General features: G+C 46.9%; 1 protein-coding gene and 1 long non-coding RNA gene across 3 annotated transcripts; one reads left to right on the top strand and one right to left on the bottom strand.

Moving 5' to 3' along the window:
* Window positions 1–1,633: 1,633 nt before the first annotated feature.
* Window positions 1,634–16,131, bottom strand: LOC129704909 (transmembrane protein 17A-like). Of its 2 annotated transcripts, none has more exons than XM_055648321.1 (4): window positions 15,931–16,131; window positions 7,628–7,731; window positions 3,395–3,508; window positions 1,634–2,762 (listed from the first exon to the last, which is right to left on the bottom strand). In XM_055648321.1, exons 2-4 carry the CDS (start codon window positions 7,697–7,699, stop codon window positions 2,508–2,510), a joined length of 441 nt encoding a protein of 146 aa, XP_055504296.1. In that variant the 5' UTR covers window positions 7,700–7,731; window positions 15,931–16,131; the 3' UTR covers window positions 1,634–2,507. The 2 variants fall into 2 exon arrangements, with proteins under 2 accessions (XP_055504296.1, XP_055504295.1); XM_055648320.1 differs by lacking the exon at window positions 15,931–16,131 and adding an exon at window positions 8,149–8,255 and having other exon boundaries at window positions 1,635–2,762.
* On the top strand, window positions 11,478–14,885 carry LOC129704911 (uncharacterized). Its single transcript, XR_008724816.1, has 2 exons — window positions 11,478–12,096; window positions 14,035–14,885. It is a non-coding gene; the product is annotated as an uncharacterized LOC129704911 (long non-coding RNA).
* Window positions 16,132–23,134: the final 7,003 nt, after the last annotated feature.

Below are 23,134 nucleotides of genomic sequence, written 5' to 3'. Positions count from 1 at the left end.
CTGCCTGCACTTGGTCCATATCCCTCCAAACTTGTCCTATCCATGTACCTGTCCAACTCTTTCTTAAACGTTGGGATAGTTCCAGCCTCAACTACCTCCTCTGGCAGCTTATTCCATACACCCACCACCCTTTGTGTGGAAAAGTTACCCCGCAGATTCCTATTAAATCTTTTCCCCTTCACCTTGAACCTCTGTCCTCTGGTCCTCGATTCCCCTATTCTGGGCATCTACCCGATCTATTCCTCTCATGATTTTATACACCTCTATAAGATCTTCCCTCATCCTCCTACACTCCAAGGAATAGAGACCCAGCCTACTCAACCTCTCCCTATAGCTCACACCCTCTTGAAATGGCAACATCCTCATACATCGTTGAATCCTTCCAAGCTTGACAATATCTTTCCTATACCATGATGCCCAATATTGAACACAATATTCTAAATGCGGTCTCACCAACGTCTTATACAACTGCAACATGACCTCCCAACTTCTATACTCAATATTCTGACTGATGAAGGCCAATGTGCTAAAAGCCTTTTTGAACATTCTATCTATGTTCCTGTCATGCCACTTTCAGGGAACCATGCACCTGTCCTCCTAGATCCCTCTGCTCTACAACACTACCCAGAGGTCTACCATTTACTGTGTAGGTCCTGCCCTTGGTCAATGTCCCAAAATGCAACACCTCACACTTCTCTGTATTAAATTCCATCAACCATTCCTCCGCCCACCTGGCCAATCGATCCAGATCCTGCTGCAATCGTTCACAACCATCTTCACTATCTGCAAAACCACTCATTTTTGTATCATCAGCAAACTTGCCCTGTATGTTCTCATCCAAATCATTGATGTAGATGACAAACAGTAATGGGCCCAGCACCGAACCCCGAGACACACCACTAGTCACAGGCCTCCAGTCTGAGAAGCAACCTTCCACCATCACCCTCTGCTTCCTTCCATGAAGCCAATATGTTATCCATTCAGCTATCTCTCCTTGGATCCCATGCAATCTAACCATCCAGAGCTGCCTACAATGTAGAACCTTGTAGAATGTCGTACAGAAATCCATGTACACAACATTTATAGCTCTGCCCTCATCAACGTTTTTTGTCACGTTCAAAAAACTCAATCAGATTTGTGAGACACGACCTCCCACGTATAAAACCATGTTGACTATCCCCAATCAGCCCTTGCCCATCCAAATGCCTGTATAACCAATCCCTCAGTAACTTTCCAACTACAGATATTAAGCTCACCAGCCTATAGTCCCCAGCATTATCCCTGCATCCCTTCTTGAAAAGAGGCACAACATTTGCCACCCTCCAGTCTTCCAGCCCCTCTCTTGTATTTAAGGACGACTCACAAATTTCAACCTGGGCTCCCGCCATTTCCTCTCTAGTTTCCCACAAGTCACCAAAGTAGTCCAAGGGGAAAGGTGAGGTCAACCCCAGCCCCTCGAGCAGCGACCAAAAGCCCTGTCAAGGTGAGCGGTAGTTTCAAGAACAAACAGTTCATATCGAGCGATGCTAGTTTGTCAGGCAGTGAGGTGATTCTTTCCCCTCCCCTCCCCTCCCCTCCCCTCTGCCCCATAGACACACAACACAGGCTCCAAAAATAATCTCCTTTATTGCAGAACTCAAACCCAATAAATAATAACATTTCCCCCACACCCTAACTCCCGCTCCACCCGTGTCCGTCTCTCTCTTCCCCCTCCTCTCCTTCCCCATCCCGTGTGTCCCTGTCTCTCTCCCCCTCACTCCCTCCTGTGTCTCCATCTCTCCTGTTATCTTTCCCACTTTTTCTTCTCCTTCTCTCTCTCCCGCTCTCTCCCCCCCCCCTTCACTGTGGGACAAAGGGCCTGTACTATACAGTTTTGTGTTCCTGACCCGTCTCTCTCTCTCTCTGTCTCTGCACAGCACTCAGAGAAAGCCGGCAGCACGCTCGGAATCTAGCTCTGGCTAAACTCCACGGGTGGAGAGCGAGGAGGGGGGAGGACCAGAGGAGGAGGGTGAGAGGTGGGGGCATCATATACCTCTCATCGCCAAAAGGAATAAAGGAATCATATTTATAGAAACTCCCGGTCTGGGTCTGATTCTGCATTCCCCTCCTACGAAGGTAAGACACTACATGGGCTGTCCCACTGTGGCAACCTAATCCGCGCGTTAAGAAGAGTGGCTTCGACCTTCAAGCTCAAGGGCACTCGCCCGGAAAACCTCGAGCTGGATCGACCACACGCACACACACACACACACACACGCACACACATGCACGCACGGGCACACACACACACACACGCACACACGAACATGCATGCACGGGCACACATGCACGCACGGGCACACACACACACACGCACGAACATGCACGCACGGGCACACATGCACGCTCTCGCTCTGTCTTTCCCACACACTCTCTCTCACACACACGCACACTTACACTCTGACACACACACACTTTTTCTCTGTGAGACTCACACACAGGGGGAGTGTGGATGTACAGGGGCATCTCTATGCATTCTGCCCTTCCTGTCTCTCCTGGTGCAGGTGTAGGTGGGCGAGGTGAAACCGCTCTTCCAGCTGGGCGGTGAGGCGACGCAGGGCGCGGATGGAGAGGACGATCTCGGTGACGATGAATGCGAGGTACAGGAGCCCCGTCGCCCACTCCACGGGCAGCATGATGAGGTGTGGGTTGCAGAGGTGGAAGAGCAACATCGGAGCCTGCAGCAGCAGAGAGAGCAGCCAGGAGCCTGCCAGGGCAGGGACCTGCGGAGAGGGGGGGGGGGGGGGGAGAGGCTGGGTCTCTATTCCATGGGGCGCAGGAGGATGAGGGGTGACCGTATAGAGGTGGATAAAAGTGGAGAGAGAGAGGAAGGGGGAGAGAGAGAAGGGGGAGCGAGAGGGGAGCAGAGAGTGAGGGGCAGAGAGAGAGGGGCAGAGAGAGAGGGGCAGAGAGAGAGAGAGAGAGGGGGATCCTTTCTCCCATATCCCCCCTCTCCCCATCCACCTCTACCCTCTTCTCTCTCTCTGTACCTCCCTCTCTCTCTACTCCTACCCCTCCCCCTCTCTTTATCCATCTCTGTGCAGTGCTGGAGGGGAGAGAGGGGGAGAGAGGGGTGGGCGAGAGAGGGAGGGGGAGAGAGGGGAGAGAGGGGAGGGGGAGAGAGGGAGAGAGGGGGGGCAGAGAGGGGGGGGGGGGGCAGAGAGGGGGGCAGAGAGGGGAGAGGGGGGGGGGGGGAGCGAGGGTGCAAGCGAGAGGGGGGGAACGAGGGAGAGGGAGGAGAGGGGGAAGATGGGGGGAGAGAGAGAGAAAGGTAGTCGGTGATGGGGAGAGCAGTGTGGCGCTCCCAGCCATCCCCCTCCCCCCACGATGCGGCACACCCCTCTCTCCTCCTCACCTTCTCCTGTAGATTCCCCAGGTACCCGAGATACAATCTTGCAACTTCAACCAAGGTCATGACCACAGTGAGTGCGGTGAGCGTAATCCTGTAGTAGGTACTGAGGTAGAAGTACTGAAGGGGGAAAGACAGGCGGGAGGAGGAGAGAGAGAGAGGGAGAGGGGGAGAGAGGGAGAGAGAGGGGAGGGAGGGAGAGAGAGGGAGAGAGAGAGAGAGAGAGAGAGAGAGAGAGAGGGAGGGGGGAGAGAGAGGGGGGGAGAGGGAGAGAGAGGAGAGAGAGAGAGAGAGAGAGAGAGAGAGAGAGAGAGAGGGAGAGGGAGGGAGAGGGGAGGGAGAGGGAGAGAGAGGGGGGGGGGGGAGAGAGAGGGAGAGGGGGAGAGAGAGGGAGGGGGAGAGAGGGAGGGGGGGAGAGAGGGGGGAGAAAGAGAGGGAGGGAGAGGAAAGAGAGGGAGGGAGAGAGAAGAGAGGGGAGGGGAAAGAGAGGGAGGGGAAAGAGAGAGGGAGGGGAAAGAGAGGGAGGGGAAAGAGAGGGAGGGGAAAGAGAGGGAGGGGAAAGAGAGGGAGGGGAAAGAGAGGGAGGGGAAAGAGAGGGAGGGGAAAGAGAGGGAGGGGAAAGAGAGGGAGGGAGAGAGAGGGAGAGAGTCAGAGTTTTATCTAATTTAATTCCAACCTATTGGAACAGTTGTTTTAGAAGTCAGTTTACTTTGAGAATCACAGTGATACAGAACGGACAGAGGCCCTTCGGCCCAACATGCCCACACCGCCCAAGCATGCCCCATACCCACATTTGGCCCATATCCCTCTAAACCATGTACCTGTCTAAATGTATCTTAAAGGTTGGGATCGTACCTTCCTCAACTACCTGCTGTGGCAGTTTGTTCCATACACCCACCACCCTCTGTGTGGAAAGGTTGCTCCTCAGATTGCTATTCCATCTTTCTCCCCTCACCTTTTAGAGTATTACAGTTCAGTTTTGGTGTCGTTAAGCTGGAAAAGGGTGCAGAGATTTGCGAGAATGTTGCCAGGACTCGAGGGGCTTGAGCTGCATGGAGTGGTTGGGGCAGGCTAGGACTTTATTCCTTGGAGCACAGGAGGATGAGGATGATCTTTTAGAGGTGTATGAACATAACTAAACAAAAAAGGAACCCCTCCAGATTCAGGACAGTTTTTCCAGCTGTTATCTGGTAACTGAACTGGCCTCTCACCAACTAGAGAGTGATCCTGACCTCCCGTCCACCACAATAGAGACCCTCGGACTATCTTTACTCAGCATTTACCTTGCACTGAACGTTATTCCCTTCATCCTGTATATGTACATTGTGTATGGCTCGATTGTAATCATGTATAGTCTTTCCACTTATAACATGCAACAAAAAAGCTTTTCACTGTACCTCGTTACACAACCCCTTGTCTCTAAACAAACAAACTCAGGCACTATTGAAGAAGAGTCCCGACCCGAAACGTCACCTATTCAAGTGATATGTGTAGGAAGCAGCAGCAGTAGCTGGTTTAAACCAAGAATAGACACAAAATGCTAGAGTAACTCAACGGGATGGCGGTGGAGAAGAGGGAGTTTGTGGCTTTGCTGCTGAGGGGCGGCTTGAGACCGTTCTACAGTCGGTGAGCAGCCTTGTGAGGGAAGTGTCTCGTGAGAAAAGTGTGAGTCTTTGGCTCGAGAGTCTTCAGTGAGGAGGCTGAGGAGTGGAGACTGCGTGAACAGTTGAAGAGGATGGGACGCAGTGAAGATATGACGGGTAAAGTAAGTAAGTTTATTGGCCAAGTATTCACATACAAGGAATTTGCCTTGGTGCTCCGCACACAAGTAACAACATGACATACAGTGACAGTTACGAATGACTCAGAAAACACTAAACATTAATAATAACACAACATTAATGATAAAACACCATTGATCAAGCATGTGAACCAACAAAATACAAGATCAAAATACAAGGGAGGCTACAGATTTTTGGCTGTTGAGTAGAGCTACTACTCGTGGATAAAAACAGTTTTTATGTCTGGCTGTGGCAGCTTTGACAATCTGGAGTCACCTTCTAGAGGGAATTGATTCAAAGAGTTTTTGGCCAGGGTGAGAGGGGTCAGAGAAGATCTTTCCCACTCGCTTCCTGGACCTTGCAGTGTACAGTTCATTAATAGAGGGAAGGTTGTAGCCAATAACCTTCTCTGCTGATCGGACGATTCAGTGCGATTCAGTGTGAGGCTTGCAGGATGTGGGAGCTCAGGGACACTGCTGGTGCCTCTGGCTGCTACAACTGTGGAAACTGTGTCCATGTTTAGCTACTGAAGGACCGTGTTGGGGCACTGGAGAGGCAACTTGATGACTTCAGGATCATCCGGGAAAATGCGAGTTTCCTGGACAGGACCTCCAGCGCGATAGTTACACCGAAGATGCTCGAATAGAGAAAGGGGGTAACAATGAGGAAGGGGAGGGAGATTGTAGTATAGGAAACCCCGGGGGATGTACAGGTTCGCCCTCTTGGAAGCTGTTGGGACAGAAGGCACTGCCATTCTGAGCAGCAGACAGGTCTGCGAATCAAAAGGTCATGCTGAGGCAAAGCCGAAGAGACAGACATCAGGCAGAGCCGTGGTAGTCGGGGACTCCATCGTGAGAGGTACAGGGGTTTCTGTGTCAACAGGCGGGAGTCAAGGGTGGTGTGTTGCCTCCCTGGTGCCAGGATCCAGGACATCACGGACCAATTGCAGGGCATCCTCAAGGGTGAAGGTGAGCAGCCGGAAGTGGTAGTGCATGTCGGCACAAATGACGTCAGGAAGAAGAAGAAAGATATTCTGCAGCTTGACTAGAGAGCTTGGAAGAAGGCTGAAAAACAAGTTGTCCAGGGTGGTTATCTCTGTTTTACTTCCAGTTCTTCATGCAGGTGAGGCCAGGAACAGGGAGATAGAGGCCACTAGTACATCTTCCTGATGTACTAGTGGCCAGAGGATCTAGGGTGACGAAGGAACTGAAAGAAATCTACATTAGGCAGGAAATGGTGTTGGGTAGACTGATGGGACTGAAGGCTGATAAATCTCCAGGGCCTGATGGTCTGCATAGAAACATAGAACATAGGTGCAGGAGTAGGCCATTCGGCCTCCCAGGTTACCTAATGTTATTCCATATTTTAAGAAAGGCGGGAGAGAGAAAACGTGGAATTATAGACCAGTTAGCCTGACATCGGTAGTGGAGAAGATGTTGGAGTCAATCATAAAAGATGAAATAGCCGCACATTTGGATAGCAGTAACAGGATCGGTCCGTCAGCATGGATTTACAAAGGACAAATCATGCTTGACTAATCTTCTGGAATTTTTTGAAGATGTAACTAGGAAAATGGTCAAGGGAGAGCCAGTGGATGTAATGTACATGGACTTTCAGAAAGCATTTGATAAGGCCCCACATAGGAGATTAGTGGGCAGAATTACAACACATGGTATTGGGGGTAGAGTGCTGACATGGATAGAGAAGTGGTTCGCAGACAGAAAACAAATAGTAGGGATTAACGGGTCCCTTTCAGAATGGCAGGCAGTGACTAGTGGGGTACTGCAAGGCTCAGTGCTGAGACTGCAGTTATTTACAATATACATCAATGATTTAGATGAAGGGATTCAAAGTAACATTCTTGGTTCTTGGTTTCTTGGTCCTCCAAAATATTCCAAATGGAATTTAAACTGGAGGTGATAACATTAACAAATTTGCAGATGACACAAAGCTGGGCGGCAGTGTGAACTGTGAGAAGGATGCTATGAGAATGCAGGGTGACTTGGACAGGTTGGGTGAGTGGGCAGATGCATGGCCGATACCATTTAATGTGGATAAATGTGAGGTTATCCACTTTGGAGGCAAAACAGGAAGGCAGATTATCTGAATGGTTTCAGGTTGGGAAAAGGGGAAGTACAATGGGATCTGGGGGTACTTGTTCATCGATCACAGTTTTGTGTTAAGTCAATGAAAAAGCAACAAGATGCTTATTCCCGAGTGTGAAAATGGCCATAACCTTTTTAATACTGAAGATATGAAAGTGAATTAGGTGTCAAATTAAACTTATTTTTATGCTTTATTTTTATGCTAAATTACAGACTACATTTTTTAAATCTCAAAATTTGGTAAAATTGCTACTATTCCTTCTCTCCAGAGATGCTGCCTGTCCCGCTGAGTTACTCCAGCACTCTGTCTCAACATTGGTCTCAAGCAGCGTCTGCAGTTCGTTCCAACTCACCTTCAACTCCAGCATAACGATGTGGCAGGCCCACCAGAAGGGGAAAAAGTAGCAGTTAAAGTACAGAAACATTTGTAGCGCAAGACTGGACACGACCGTCTGACCTGGGGGAGAGAGACAAAAAATAACTCTCCCTGCCTCTGTAACGCGTTAACCCCTCACCCCCTCTCCCTCCGGCCCCCACACCCCTCACCCTCCGGCCCCCCCCACCCACTCCCTCCGGCCCCCCCCCCCCCAAACCCCCCACCCCTCTCCCTCCGGCCCCTACATCCCTCTCCCTCCGGCCCCCCCACACCACCTCTCCCTCCGGCCCCCCCCACCCCTCTCCCTCCCTCCCCCCCCACCCCTCTCCCTCCTCCGCCCCCCCCACCCCTCTCCCCGTCACTGTAACTCCCCCCCCTCCTTTCTGTCCTGTCCTGTCCTGTCCCCTCCCCCTCTCCCTTCCTATCCTATATCTCTCTGTCCACTAAAATCCCTCCCTCCCTCCTACCCCTCTTGCCCCAGCCCCCCCTCACCCTCACCAGGGTAACATTCCATCCCGGGGTTTCCCTCCATAGCAACCGAGGGGCCCTCTGTCGCCAGGACGCCTCCTGACGCAGCCCCGCCCCGCCCCGTGACATCAGCACGTAGCCCCGCCCCGCCCCGTGACATCAGCAAGTAGCCCCACCCCGCACGTGACATCAGCACGTAGCCCCGCCCCGTGACATCAGCACGTAGCCCCGCCCCGCCTTCGATGACGCCACGATACCGGCCAGGTGCCAGGCTGAAAGATGGCCGCCCCCAGTAGGTTCCCCTCGTGCAAAGATAGATATCATATGTCAGTCTGAAGACGGGTCTAGACCCGCAACGTCACCCATTGCTTCTCTCCATAAATGCTGCCTGTCCAGCTAAGTTACTCCAGAACGTTGGTTTAAACCATCAACTGCAGTTCCTTCCGACACATTACACATCTCCCCTCGTGTGCCTGTCTCAAAGATGGCTGCCACACCCAGTAAGTTATTCTTATAAACCTACTGCTTCCCATAACTTTCTGGACTAACACTTCTTTCCACCCTGCCTCCTGTAATAGGGATGATTGAATTATACTAGAACTCTGAAAAATATAACTTAGAAAGAAATGAGCTTATCCGCAGAAGCCAGACTGCTGGTAGAATAAAGTAACAATATACAGAACAGAGAGAAATTCTAGATAAAAAGTAGCAAACAGATAACAACTTCAGCAGAAGCCTTGGGAGTCTTTGACGTCAGGAGGTGGTCCTAGACATTCCTGGACTTTCTCGTGGGAACGTGGGCTTTATGTTATGATTGGACGAAACTCGATGGGGAGACCTGAGGTAGTGACCACAGTGAAGAAGGGTATAAAGATAGAAAGCATCTCCATTTTCTTTGTGCCTCCAGGGGACATCAGAGGAGAGACACCTATTCTGCAGAATATGAAATTAATAAAAACACTTCTTTGTCTGAATTTGTCTCAAGAGCATTTGTGATTTTTGAATCTCACAACTTGGGGGCTCGTTCCGAGATCCAATACTCTAGACAGCTGACGGGAGTAGATGGACGAAGGGAAGGTGCACCCTGCTGAGTTCAGCAGTCTCAGACTCCTTGCTTGCCATCAGCTGTTTAAGCAGTAGTATCCGGACCACACAGAGACTCGGCAAAGAAGTGGGAGTAGTTGGAAATCGTGAAAAATCAATCGAGCAATTTCTGTGCACAGAACCCAGGTAGGAACAATGACTAATAAAGTACTTCCTGGGCGATTGTGGAAAGACCTTGTACGGGCAAGGCAGGTATGATGAACACTGTATTGAGAATATGATGAACATGGTATTAAGAATATGATGATGATAAATAAGGTAATTAAACACGGTGTTTAGAAAAAGGGAGGGGAAAAGGCTGTGGGCCAAATCCCCGCATTCTGCCCAATAGTCCGTTGGGGCAAATGCTGGACCCTGGAGGGCAGGAAATACCCAGGGGTTGGAGAAGCCAACAATGATAAGGTATAGTCCGTTGGGACAAATGCAGAGCCGGAGGGGGCCAAAATACCCAAAGGAAAGAGAGACAGGGGCCGGGGTGGACGAAGATCACCCGGCCAACAGGACGGGGAGTCAAAGGGCAGAAGGGGAAGATAAGTTCGGTTGAAATTAGACCCCCGAGGGAGGTACCTAGGAGAGGACCCTGAGGGGGAAGGGGGTTTGTTAAATAGCCTCCTTGAAGATTCTTTAGGTCTGACAAGAACAGTTAGATCAATTCCTTTTCACAGAAGTGAAAAACAAGTAGTAAAGATTATGTTGCAGGCAGTAGAAAAACAGCAAATAAGGAACAGAGAGAGACAGGATGATGAGGGAGTTACTCCCGAAATTAGCAGATAAGAAGACGGCAAAGGCCAGGGACAAGAGTGCAGGACAAGGAGAAAATATAAAATGAATAATCTATTTGAAGTAAGAACGGAACGAATGTGATTTGTATGTAAAAACCGGTTTGGAACGAATGGTTGTAAGATGAAAGGTTGGAATGAGCAAGTTGTAAAATTGAACACAGTGGCGGGGGCGAGCATTTGTACTGTAGTTCAAATTGGATTGCGAACAAGCTGTACAATTAACTCTTTGTATCCTCGTAACCTGAAAAAGGGAAGTTGTAAAAATCAGCTTTTGATTTTCTTTTAATCGTTTCTTGATGTTCTTTTAGATTTCTTGTCAGTAACGTTAATTTGGAAAATTGTATCTAGTGTTAGGAATTGGACATTTAAAATAATGGTGAATATGGATTGAAATAATTGGAAATAAGTTAATTGATGAAACATGACCAGCTTTTATGGTTTGTTGTTTTATGGTAGACATTCAAGTTGAGAAACAGAGAGAGAGAGAGATACAGACACCGAGACACAGAGATACAGACAGAGAGAGAGAGAGAGAGCCAGGCACAGAGATACAGACGGTTCACCAGACTGATTCCTGGGATGTCAGGACTGTCTTATGAAGAAAGACTGGATAGACTTGGTTTATACTCTCTAGAATTTAGGAGATTGAGAGGGGATCTTATAGAAACTAGAAACTTACAAAATTCTTAAGGGGTTGGACAGGCTAGATGCAGGAAGATTGTTCCCGATGTTAGGGAAGTCCAGGACAAGGGGTCACAGCTTAAGGATAAGGGGGAAATCCTTTAAAACCGAGATGAGAGAAGAACTTTTTTCACACAGAGAGTGGTGAATCTCTGGAACTCTCTGCCACAGAGGGTAGTTGAGGCCAGTTCATTGGCTATATTTAAGAGGGAGTTAGATGTGGCCCTTGTGGCTGAGGGGATCAGAGGGTATGGGGAGAAGGCAGGTACAGGATACTGAGTTGGATGATCAGCCATGATCATATTGAATGGCGGTGCAGGCTCGAAGGGCCGAATGGCCTACTCCTGCACCTAATTTCTATGTTTCTATGTTTATGATGAGAGAGGAGACAGAGACACAGAGAGAGAGAGGAGAGAGGACAGAGAGAGGAGAGAGAGAGAGAGAGAGAGAGAGAGAGAGAGAGAGAGAGAGAGAGGAGAGAGGAAGAGAGAGAGAGAGAGAGAGAGAGAGAGAGAGAGAGAGAGAGAGAGAGAGAGAGAGAGAGAGAGAGAGAGAGAGAGAGAGAGAGAGAGAGAGAGAGAGAGAGAGAGAGAGAGAGAGAGAGAGAGAGAGAGAGAGAGAGGAGAGAGAGAGAGAGAGAGAGAGAGAGAGAGAGAGAGAGAGAGAGAGAGAGAGAGAGAGAGAGAGAGAGAGAGAGGAGAGAGAGAGAGAGAGAGAAGAGAGAGAGAGTGATTGGATGAAGGCAGGGAGAGGGGAGAGAGGAAAGGAGAGAGAGAGAAGATCCCTTGACAGATTATCCCTTGGGGCACCCATAAACTGAGAGGGCTAAAAAAATTAAAATAAAAAAAATTAAAATAAATAATAAATAAAAATGCCTCACCCTATATCCCTGATGGGGAAGGAAATGGATTAGGGCTTTGGAGGAGGAGAATGTGGGACGATTATTGGCCATGAAAGATTTGAAGGCACCATTGGTAAAAGTAGTGGGAACCACTAAGTGTCAGATAAAGATGATGTAAATTGTTACAACCGGGCCGACAAAAGACTACAAACATGGCCGCCGCTCACAAACTTACCGGCTACAGCGCCATCTTCTGGTTGGATGCCGTCATGACCGAGGGTATGCAGGCCCCTCAGCAAATGTTACCCACTTAAGGTGAACCCCAAGGAACAAAGGGGAATGAAAAGGTGGAGAGTTGAAAATGAACAAGAAAAAGAAGGCATGTGGACATTATATTATGAACTATTGTGGTGGAAGTCATTCTTCTTAAAGTCAAGCAGAATTGAAGGAGGTGGTGGGATTGTCATTTATTTCCAACCCCCGATTCAGCAAACAGTTGGTCTCTGCGGTCAATGTCAATGAACAAGGCCCCTGGTTGAAAAGACTGAAATAAGTGATGAACTGACACAAGTGAGTCCTATGAGGGAACCAAGCGGGGCCAGAGAATTACATGCCAATAATACATGTCTTGGGGAACTTTTCCTCAAAGTCCTATCAGGAGTGAAATTAATCTGGAGATTATAAGCCCTAACTGGACTGGGGTCCCCAAGAGAGAGAAAGGGATTTAAGGAAGGATGTCAAGAAAGGCCAGGATGAGGTAGGTTTTTTTAATTAGATGGGAAAGGCAGAGTTGAAAGTTGAGGGGGAACTTCTTTACTCAGAGAGTGGTAGCTGTGTGGAATGAGCTTCCAGTGAAGGTGGTGGTGGCAGGTTCGATATATGGTTATATGGTATACCCTTAGAAAGTATTTGTTGATGTGGACAATTTGTTGGTTTGTTCCACAAGTGAAGAGAGAGAAATACTTCAGAATATAAGACAGCAGATGATGACCTTGGGAAAGGTAGGATATAGTTCAGACTAGATTGGGAATTTTGAAATTGTATGGTGAAATGGAAAAAGTACATGTCAAAGAAGTTAAATTAAAATGCAGACAAAGCAGCTGAAACAGCATCTGGAAGAGATGTCCAGGGTAAGTCTGAATCGATTTAGGTATGAGCACTGTAGTGTCGTTTATGTTGAATAAGGTAATTAAGAGGTTTGGTAAACCTACAGAAATCAGCTTTGACAACGGATTGTTTTCATTTGATGAAAAGAATAAATGGAACATTGAAGGTTAAAATAAATAAGATTTGTGTAATGCTCTGCCATTGGCACTGAAGAAATGTTGCATGCAAACTAACCAGCAGGTGACACAATGGAGAAGTTCCTGCAAGGGACCGAGTTTGGAACAGTTACCGATTAGAATTTAAAAAGTATATGAAACAGTTAATAATGATATACAAGTCTATTTATGAACAGGTAAAGTAAAAGCTGTCGGAGATGGACCAGGAAGAAGGACCCTTTAAACCTGAAGACAAGGTGTATGTATGAGTTTTCTAAATCACCGACCGATGTTCGTTTAGAAGGTTGAGATACCTAGTACGATTTCAATAATTACATGAGGGCTGGCCCACAGGTACGAATAGACAATAGCCCTGAGGTAATTGAACAGGAGGACAAAGAAGAGTAGAGTTTTAACAAGAACTTGTTTGACATCAGTGGTGGGAAATAATGGAAAGGATACTAAAGACAATATTATAGGAATTTGGATAAATGGGGTAGGATTAGGAAGAATTAGCATGGATTTGTGATTGTGACATTTGACTAATCTTGATTTTTCTTAAAAGAGGTTATTAGGAAAATTGATGAGGTTAAAGTGGTGAACTTCAGTAAGGCCTTTGACAAAGTTCAATAAAGGAAATAAGGTTGGTTAAGAAGTGGTTAGTAAGGAATAGCAAGATGGATTAAAAGTGACTGTTGGGAAATGTACAGAGAGATTTAGGTCATTTGGAAGACTGGGTTGAAACATGACAGATGGATTTAATGTTGATAAGTGTGAGGTGATACAACTTGGCAGGCCAAATTCAAATTAGACTTACATGGTAAATGATTGTGAATTGAGGAATGAAGTTGAACAGAGGGATCTAGGAACAACTGTGTATAATTCCCTGAAGGTGGAATCTCGTGTAGAAAGGATGGTAAAGAAAGATTTTGGTGTGTTGGCCTTTATAAATCAGAGCATTGTGTATAGAAGTTGGGTTGTAATGTTAAATTGTACAAGGTATTGGTGAGGTCAATTGTGGAGTATGGTGCATAATTTTGGTAGGCATAATTATAGGAAAAAGGTTAAAATAGAGAGTACAGAGGAGATCAATTAGAATGTTGACTGGGTTTCAGCAACTAAGATACAGAGAAAGGTTGAACAAGTTAGGTTTTTATTATTTGGGAAAGATAGAAGGAATACCCACCCCATGGTAATGATGTTTTCTTAAGGAACTGTTTACTGGCAGTATCTCATTCTATTACAGAATTAAAAACCAAGGAGCTGTTGGCACAGAGTCCCCATCTCGACTTGCCAATCCATTCTGTGAAAGCAGAGAACTGGGATCTTGTAAAATCATGGAAGGAAGAAAAGCTGCAACCAAAGTGGACTGGACCCTACCTTGCGTTATTAATCACCGAGACAGCAGTACGAACAAAAGAAAAAGGGTGGACACACGCAAACCGATTTAAGGGTCCTGTGGAGGCCCCACCGGACAATATCAGCCCGTAGACTGTGCGTGAAGGGAAGGAACCATTGACTTTGTGCCTATTCGGATGTTGTATTATTCCCTGCGCTGGCCTTCAGAACACAGTATGACTAGCGAGAGGAGGATAGGGAGGCGAAGAATCTGCTGCTAGCACTAGAAAAGGAAGATATAGTATAATTCAAAAGATGCGTAGCAAAAAGAAAAATGGTGGATTGTGAGAGAAGGGTTAATAGGGATGATTGAATTATACTAGAACTCTGAAAAATATAACTTAGAAAGAAATGAGCTTATCCGCAGAAGCCAGACTGCTGGTAGAATAAAGTAACAATATACAGAACAGAGAGAAATTCTAGATAAAAAGTAGCAAACAGATAACAACTTCAGCAGAAGCCTTGGGAGTCTTTGACGTCAGGAGGTGGTCCTAGACATTCCTGGACTTTCTCGTGGGAATGTGGGCTTTATGTTATGATTGGACGAAACTCGATGGGGAGACCTGAGGTAGTGACCACAGTGAAGAAGGGTATAAAGATAGAAAGCATCTCCATTTTCTTTGTGCCTCCAGGGGACATCAGAGGAGAGACACCTATTCTGCAGAATATGAAATTAATAAAAACACTTCTTTGTCTGAATTTGTCTCAAGAGCATTAAATTATTTTTTCTGTAATATATTTATTTATGGTGTCACGTGAATAAAGATGAACACATGATTCTGATTTCTGCCCTTAGTTGGATAACACACATGTCCAGTCATTGTGTTTTATGGCTGGTTTTCAACCTCTTCAGGCTGAAGGTCTCGACTCGAATCATCACCCATTCTTTCTCTCCAGAGATGCTGCCTGTCCTGCTGAGTTTTTCTAGTTGTTAGTGTCTATCTTCAGTTTAAAACAGCATCTGTAATTCCTTCCTACACTATTTGTTAAGCAAAACAGGTCCTATTCTCATTATATAATTTTGTGATCAGCGTGAGAGCATGAAAATTGTGCGAAATGTGTGAGTCTCACGCTCAATGCATGAGAGTTGGTAGCCCTGCTAATAATGCAAACATTTTATGCAAGTTCCAATTATTTGGACAAAAATCACTTATTACTGCTTTATAACAGTTAAGTTACTTTTAGACCATTTCAGAAATTATGGCAGTCAACAAAAAATCAACTAACAAACTAAAAAAAAATGTTCCCATTCCTGACTCTACCTCAAAAGTACTTTAACGCTGTTAACAGAGCAAAGGGATATTAATCTCAAATCAAAATGGGGAAAGTGAGGGCAATTTTGCTTAAATGGTCATTCTATGCTCATTCAGATCTGCATAGTCAGAGTTATACAACATGTACATGGCTGGCCCAATTTGTCCATAATGATCAAGTTGGCATTCAGCGTGCCCAGGGACTGGCTGCCATTCCCAGATCAGCTCACATCCCAGGGACTGGCTGCAGTTCTCAAATCGGCTCACCTGCCCCGACCCCGCGGAAACGTGGTTTTTCGGGTTACGGGCCAGATTCGGCCCGTGTACCGTAGGTTGCAGAACCCTGTCCTAGATGTTTGGCCTCATTGTGATCCCCCTCTTGTTTTAAAACCAATTCACCTAGTTAGTTCCACCTCCAGCTGCTTCATGTTGTCGGCGGCTGCACATCAAACCAAGAAAGAAGAGAAGAGAAGAGATGCAACGTCACTCACAGCCGCCAAATGACGCTCTTCCACAGACCGCACAGATCGTTCTGATGTGGCGCAAAAGAGCCAAACTGTGCAGGGACTAAAGGCAGCGTGAGAATTCCGTCATCCGCGTGAAAATTGGCTGAAATGCGTGACTCTCACGCTCAAAAAGTGAGAGTTGGCAGCCCTGTCTAAGGCCAGGATGTGACAACAGACCGACAGGGAGACACATACACAAAGGAAGACACACACACACACAGGGAGGGAGACACACACACACACACGGGGAGTCACACACACACACAGACGCACACACCACCCAGGGAGACACACACACACGCACACAGGGAGACACACACACACACAAGGAGACACACACACACACACACAGGGAGACACACACACACACAGGGACACACACACACACACACACACACAGGGAGACACACACACACAGGACACACACACACACACACACACACACACAGAGACACACACACACACACGGAGACACACACACACACACACACACACACACACACACACACACACACACACACACACACACAAGGACACACACACACACACACACACACAAACACACACACACACACAGGGAGGCACACACACACACACACACACAACACACACACACACACACACACACACACAGGGACACACACACACACACACACACACAGGGAGACACACACACACAGGGAGACACACACACACAGGGAGACACACACACAGGGAGACACACACACACACACACACAGGGAGACACACACACAGGGAGACACACACACAGGGAGACACACACACACAGACACACACACAGGGAGACACACACACACAGGGAGACACACACACACAGGGACACACACACAGGGACACACACACAGGGAGACACACACACACAGGGAGACACACACACACAGGGAGACACACACACAGGGAGACACACACACACAGGGAGACACACACACACAGACACACACACACACAGGCACACACACAGGGACACACACACAGGGAGACACACACACACACAGGGAGACACACACACAGAGACACACACACACACAGGGAGACACACACACAGGGAGACACACACACACAGGGAGACACACACACAGGGAGACATACACACACAGGGAGAGACACACACACACAGGGAGACACACACACAAGGAGACACACACACACACACAGGGAGATGCCCACACACACAAGGAGACACACACACAGGGAGACACACACAAGGAGACGCACACACACAGGGAGACGCACACACACAGGGAGACACGCACACACAGGGAGACACACAAACTCGCACACGCACACACAGGGAGGCACACACAGGGAGGCACACATACACACACAAGGACACACACACAGGGAGACAGACACACAAGCACATACACACACCTTTCCTTCCCCCTCCCACCCTCTTTCCTCACCCTCCCTCTTTCTTCCCTTTCTCCTTTCCTTCCTTCATCTCCTTTCTACATTCCCTCCCCTTGTCTCTCATTGTCTCCATCCCTCCCTTTTTTCTTTCTCTCATTCTCGCTCTCTCTTTCCCCCCTCCCTCTCTCTCCCCGGTCTGTCGGGCACGGTGTAGCGTGGATTGGCGGTGCTGGCGCTGCCGTGTGTGTTGAAGGGCAGGAGAGAGGGAGGGAGGGAGGGAGGGAGCGAGGCTGCAGTGGCGGCCGGCAGCGCAGCGCTCACAGCCGTCAACCGACGCGCTTCCCCAGACCGTGCAGATCGCTGTCATGGCGCAAAGAGACAAACTGTGCAGCAAAGATCGCTATAGCTCCACTATAGGAACTTTGCTGCGCAGGGACTGAAGACAGCGTGAGAATTTTGTCTTTAGTGTAGGGTGTGAGAAATGTCTGAAATGAGTGAGTCTCACGCTCAAAGCGTAAGAGTTGGCAGCCCTGCTTTAGCTTCCCCTGCCATTCCCACACTGACCTTTTTGTCCTGGGCCTCCTCCATAGTCAAAGTGAGGCCCAGCCCAAATTAGAAGAACACCTCATATTTTGCTTGGGCAGCTTACACCCCAGCAGTATGAATATTGACTTCTCTAACTTCAAGTAACCCTCTCTCTCCATCCCTCACAGTCTGAATGTCCCCGATTACATTTTATCTTTGTTATAACTTTTCCTCGCTATCAGTGATCTATTCTATAATTTCCTTGACCTTTGTCTCTTTTGATGTCTTCACGCACTACCCTTCCTTATCTCTGTGTCTCCCTCTCTCCTGACTCAGTCTAAAGAAAGGTCTCGACCCAAAACATCACCCATTCCTTCTATCCAGATATGTTGCCTGTCCCGCTGAGTTACTCCAGTATTTTGTGTCTATCTTGGATGCTGCTCTGTGGTTTCGCTTGAAAGGAAGTGATGGCATGCAAGGCATGCGACAACTGCAGAACATCTCATCCTCCATTTAGAGCAAAAGTCTATTTAATCTTTTTGATGGCCTTATCGTGGTCCTATCTGGATTTCTAATGAATCTGCGTCAACAGACTTGAATGCCTGAGATCTGGTCTTCATAAGAATGCGGACATCTTGGATCATTCAAGCCTAGTTGGCAAACATTTGGGTGGTTTTCATGGAAACACACTCCTGCGCACATTGCCTTATGGAGCTATAGAAATAGTAGCGTAGTCCTTCAGGTCAGTTGACGATTCCGTAAATATCGACCGGTCTGTTGACTTCAAACAATCCCAGAGTTATTCATCAATCATAGAAGCAGAAGAAGGTCATTTGGCCCACCAGCCTGCATTCAATCATGGCTGCACTATCTTTCCCTCTCAACTACATTCTTCCCATAACCCTCACCCCCTTACCAATCAAGTATATGTCAATCTCCCCCGTTAAATAACTATTGCTCCATAACCTCCATAGCAATGAATTCCACAGATTCACCACCCTCTGACTGAAGAAATTCCCCCTCATCTCCTTTCTAAAGGTATGACCTTTTATCCTGTGGTTCTAGACTCTCCTGCATCCTACATCTTCTCCGCATCTGCTTTATCCAAGCCTTCTACTATTTGGTAAGTTTCAATGAATTCCCCCTCATCCTTCTAAACTACAGTGAGTACAGGCCTAGTGCATCAAACGCTCATTATACATTAACCCGGTCATACCTGCGATCATTCTAGATAATGAGTAGGAAAGAACTGCAGATTGTGGTTTAAATCGAAGGTAGACACAAAATGCTGGAGTCACTTAGCGGGACGAGCAGCATCTCTGGAGAGAAGTAATGGGCGACATTTCTAGTTTTGACTGAGTCTCGACCCGAAACGTCACCCATTATTTCCCTCCAGAGATGCTGCATGTCCCGCTGAGTTACTCCAGCATTTTGTGTCCATCTATCGTTCTAGTTAACCTCTAGACCCTATACAATGCCAGCATATCTCCCTCAAATAACTGTTCAAAGTACTCCAAGCTGGAGCTGAATTGCTGCCGGTATGTGGGATGAGGAAGCATAGCCAGGTGGATGTACTAGCATGGATAGAAGGTTGACTGAATGGCAGAAGACATATAGTGGAAAAAGGATTTATTTTCTGGTTGGCCAGTAACTAGCAGAATTCCGCAGAGATCGGTGCTGGCATGGCTACGCTTCCCATTATATAGACCACTGGGATCTCTTCTGGGGTAAGGGTTGCCTGTACCAAAGGGGTGGGTTACACCTTAACTGGAGGGGGGCCGACATTCTAGCAGGCAGGTTTGCTACTGCTACACGGGAGATTTTAAACTAAATGGCAGGGGGGAGGGGTTGGAAAATTGGGAATATAAGGATGAAAAAGGGGGAGAGAGTACAGGAAAAGTTACGAAAGATACCCGAATTAATGGGGTGGAAAGTTCAAGAAGGGATAAGGGAGTAACGTCAGTGAAATAGGAACCGGTGTGAGAGGGGTGAATACAGAATTACAAGTGTTATATAGGAATGTGCAAAGTATAAGAAATAAAATGGCTGAGCTTGAGGCTCAGTTGGAAATTGGTAAGTATGATGTGGGAATTACAGAGACATGGCTGCAAGAGGATCAGAGCTGGGAACTGAATATTCAGGGGGTATACGTCCTATCGAAAAGACAGACAGTTTGGCAGAGGGGGTGGGATGACTCTGTTGGTAAGGAATGAAATTCAGTTCCTTGAGAGGGGTGACATAGAATCAGAAGATGCAGAGTCATTGTGGATAGAGCTGAGAAATTATAGGCATAACAATACCCTAATGGGTGTTATCTTCAGGTCCCCAAACAGTAGCCTGGAAATAGGCTGTAAGTAGCATCAGGAGTTGAAATTGGCATGTAACAAAGGTAATGCTATGGTAATTATGGGAGATTTCAACGTGCAGTAAGACTGGGAAAATCAGGTTGGGACTGGACCCCAAGAAAGGGAGTTTGTGGAGTGCCTTCATGATTGATTCTTAGAGCAGCTTGTACTGGAGCTTACCAGGGAGAAGGCAATTCTGGAACTAGTGTTGTGTAATGAACCGGATTTGAAAAGGGAACTCAAGGTAAAGGAACCATCAGGAGGTAGTGACCAGAATATGATAAGTTTTAATCTGCAATTTGAGAGGGAGAAGGTAAAATCAGAAGTGTCAGTATTGCAGTTGAACAGAGAGGACCATGGTGGCATGAGGGAGGAGCTGGCCAAATTTGACTGGACAGGGGCCCCAGCAGAGATGGCAATGGAAATGCAATGGCAGGTTTTTCTGGGAATAATACAGAATGTGCAGGATCATTTCATAGAAACATAGAAACATAGAAAATAGGTGCAGGAGTAGGCCATTCATCCCTTCGAGCTTGCACCGCCATTTAATATGATCATGGCTGATCATCCAACTCAGTATCCTGTACCTGCCTTCTCTCTATACCCCCTGATCCCCTTAGCCACAAGGGCCACATCTAACTCCCTCTTAAATATAGCCAATGAACTGGCCTCAACTACCTTCTGTGGCAGAGAATTCCAGAGATTCACCACTCTCTGTGTAAAAAAATGATATTCTCATCTCGGTCCTAAAAGACTTCCCCCTTATCCTTAAACTGTGACCCCTTGTTCTGGACTTCCCCAACATCGGGAATAATCTTCCTGCATCTAGCCTGTCCAACCCCTTAAGAATTTTGTAAGTTTCTATAAGATCCCCCCTCAATCTTCTAATTGTGGGGGGATCTTATAGAAACTTCCCTCGTCCAAATCATTAATATATATTGTAAATAGCTGGGGTCCCAGCGCCGAGCCTTGCGGTACCCCACTAGTCACTGCCTATCATTCTGAAAAGGACCCATTTACTCCTACTGTTTGCTTCCTGTCTGCCAGCCAGTTCTCTATCCACATTAATACTGAACCCCCAATACCATGTGGTTTAAGTTTGCATACTAATCTCTTATGTGGGACCTTGTCGAAAGCCTTCCGAAAGTCCAGATATAACACATCCACTGGTTCTCCCTTATCCACTCTACTAGTTACATCCTCGAAAAATTCTATAAGATTCGTCAGACATGATTTACCTTTCGTAAATCCATGCTGACTTTGTCCAATGATTTCACCACTTTCCAAATGTGCTGCTATCCCATCTTTAATAACTGACTCTAGCAGTTTCCCCACTACCGATGTTAGACTAACTGGTCTGTAATTCCCTGTTTTCTCTCTCCCTCCCTTTTTAAAAAGTGGGGTTACATTAGCTACCCTCCAATCCTCAGGAACTACTCCAGAATCTAAAGAGTTTTGAAAAATTATCACTAATGCATCCACTATTTCTGGGGCTAATTCCTTAAGTACTCTGGGATACAGCCTATCTGGCCCTGGGGATTTATCGACCTTTAATCTATTCAATTTACCTATCACCATTTCTCGGCTAACCTGGATTTTACTCAGTTCCTCCATCTCATTTGACCCCTGGTCCCCTGCTATTTCCGGCAGATTATTTATGTCTTCCTCAGTGTAGACAAAACCAAAGTAGTTATTCAATTGGCCTGCCATGTCCTTGTTTCCCATGATCAATTCACCTGTTTCTGACTGCAAGGGTCCTACTTTTGTTTTGACTAATCTTTTTCTCTTCACATATCTATAAAAACTTTTGCAGTCAGTTTTTATGTACCCTGCCAGTTTTCTTTCATAATCTATTTTTCTTTCCTAATTAAGCCCTTTGTCCTCCTCTGCTGGACTGAATTTCTCCCAGTCTTCTGGTAGGCTGCTTTTTCTGGCTAATTTGTATGCTTCATCTTTTGTTTTGATACTATCCCTGATTTCCATGTTATCCATGGATGCACTACCTTCCCTGATTTATTCTTTTGCCAAACTGGGATGAACAATTGTTGTAGTTCATCCATGCAGTCTTTAAATGCCTTCCATTGCAAATCCACCGTCAACCCTTTAAGAATCAATTGCCAGTCTATCTTAGCCAATTCACGTCTCATACCCTCAAAGTTACCTTTCTTTAAGTTAAGAACCCATGTTTCTGAATTAATTATGTCACTCTCCATCCTACTGAAGAACTCAACCATATTATGGTCACTCTTGCCCAAGGGGCCACGCATGACAAGACTGCTAACGAACCCTTCCCCATTACTCAATACCCAGTCTAAAATAGCCTGCTCTCTCGTTGGCTCCTCTACATGTTGGTTTAGAAAACTATCCCGCATTCATTCCAAGAAATCCTCTTCCTCAGCACCCCTGCCAATTTGATTCACCCAATCTATATGTAGATTGAAGTTACCCATTATAACTGCTTTACCTTTGTCGCAAGCATTTCTAATTTCCTGTTTGATGCCATCCCCAACTTCACTACTACTGTTAGGTGGCCTGTACACAACTCCCACCAGCGTTTTCTGCCCCTTAGTGTTTTGCAGCTCTACCCATATCGATTCCACATCCTCCATGCTAATGTCCTTCCTTTCCATTGTGTTAATCTCCTCTCTAACCAGCAATGCTACCCCACCTCCTTTTCCTTTCTGTCTATCCCTCCTGAATATTGAATATCCTTGGATGTTCAGCTCCCTGCCTGGGTCACCCTGGAGCCATGTCTCTGTGATCCCAACTATATCATAGTCATTAATAATTATCTGCACATTCAACTCATCCACCTTATTACGAATGCTCCTTGCATTGAGACATAAAGCCATATAACCATATAACCATATACCAATTACAGCACGGAAACAGGCCACTCGGCCCTTCTAGTCCGTGCCGAACACTTATTCTCCCCTAGTCCCATCTAC

Source organism: Leucoraja erinacea, chromosome 16 (assembly GCF_028641065.1).
Source record: "Leucoraja erinacea ecotype New England chromosome 16, Leri_hhj_1, whole genome shotgun sequence".
Lineage (NCBI taxonomy): Eukaryota > Metazoa > Chordata > Chondrichthyes > Rajiformes > Rajidae > Leucoraja > Leucoraja erinaceus.
Note: the sequence above shows the minus strand (reverse complement) of the source record. Positions and strands in the feature narration are given on the sequence as shown.

Bases quoted from the DNA above. Each gene is read 5' to 3' on its own strand.
- LOC129704909 (XM_055648320.1), bottom strand. From the start codon at position 8,182: ATGGAGGGAAACCCCGGGATGGAATGTTACCCTG. The intron at 3,509-7,627 runs GTGAGTTGGAAC...TTCCCCCTTCAG, and splicing joins TCGTTATGCTGGAGTTGAAG to TACTTCTACCTCAGTACCTA. The intron at 2,763-3,394 runs GTGAGGAGGAGA...CCCTCTCCGCAG, and splicing joins TGGGGAATCTACAGGAGAAG to GTCCCTGCCCTGGCAGGCTC.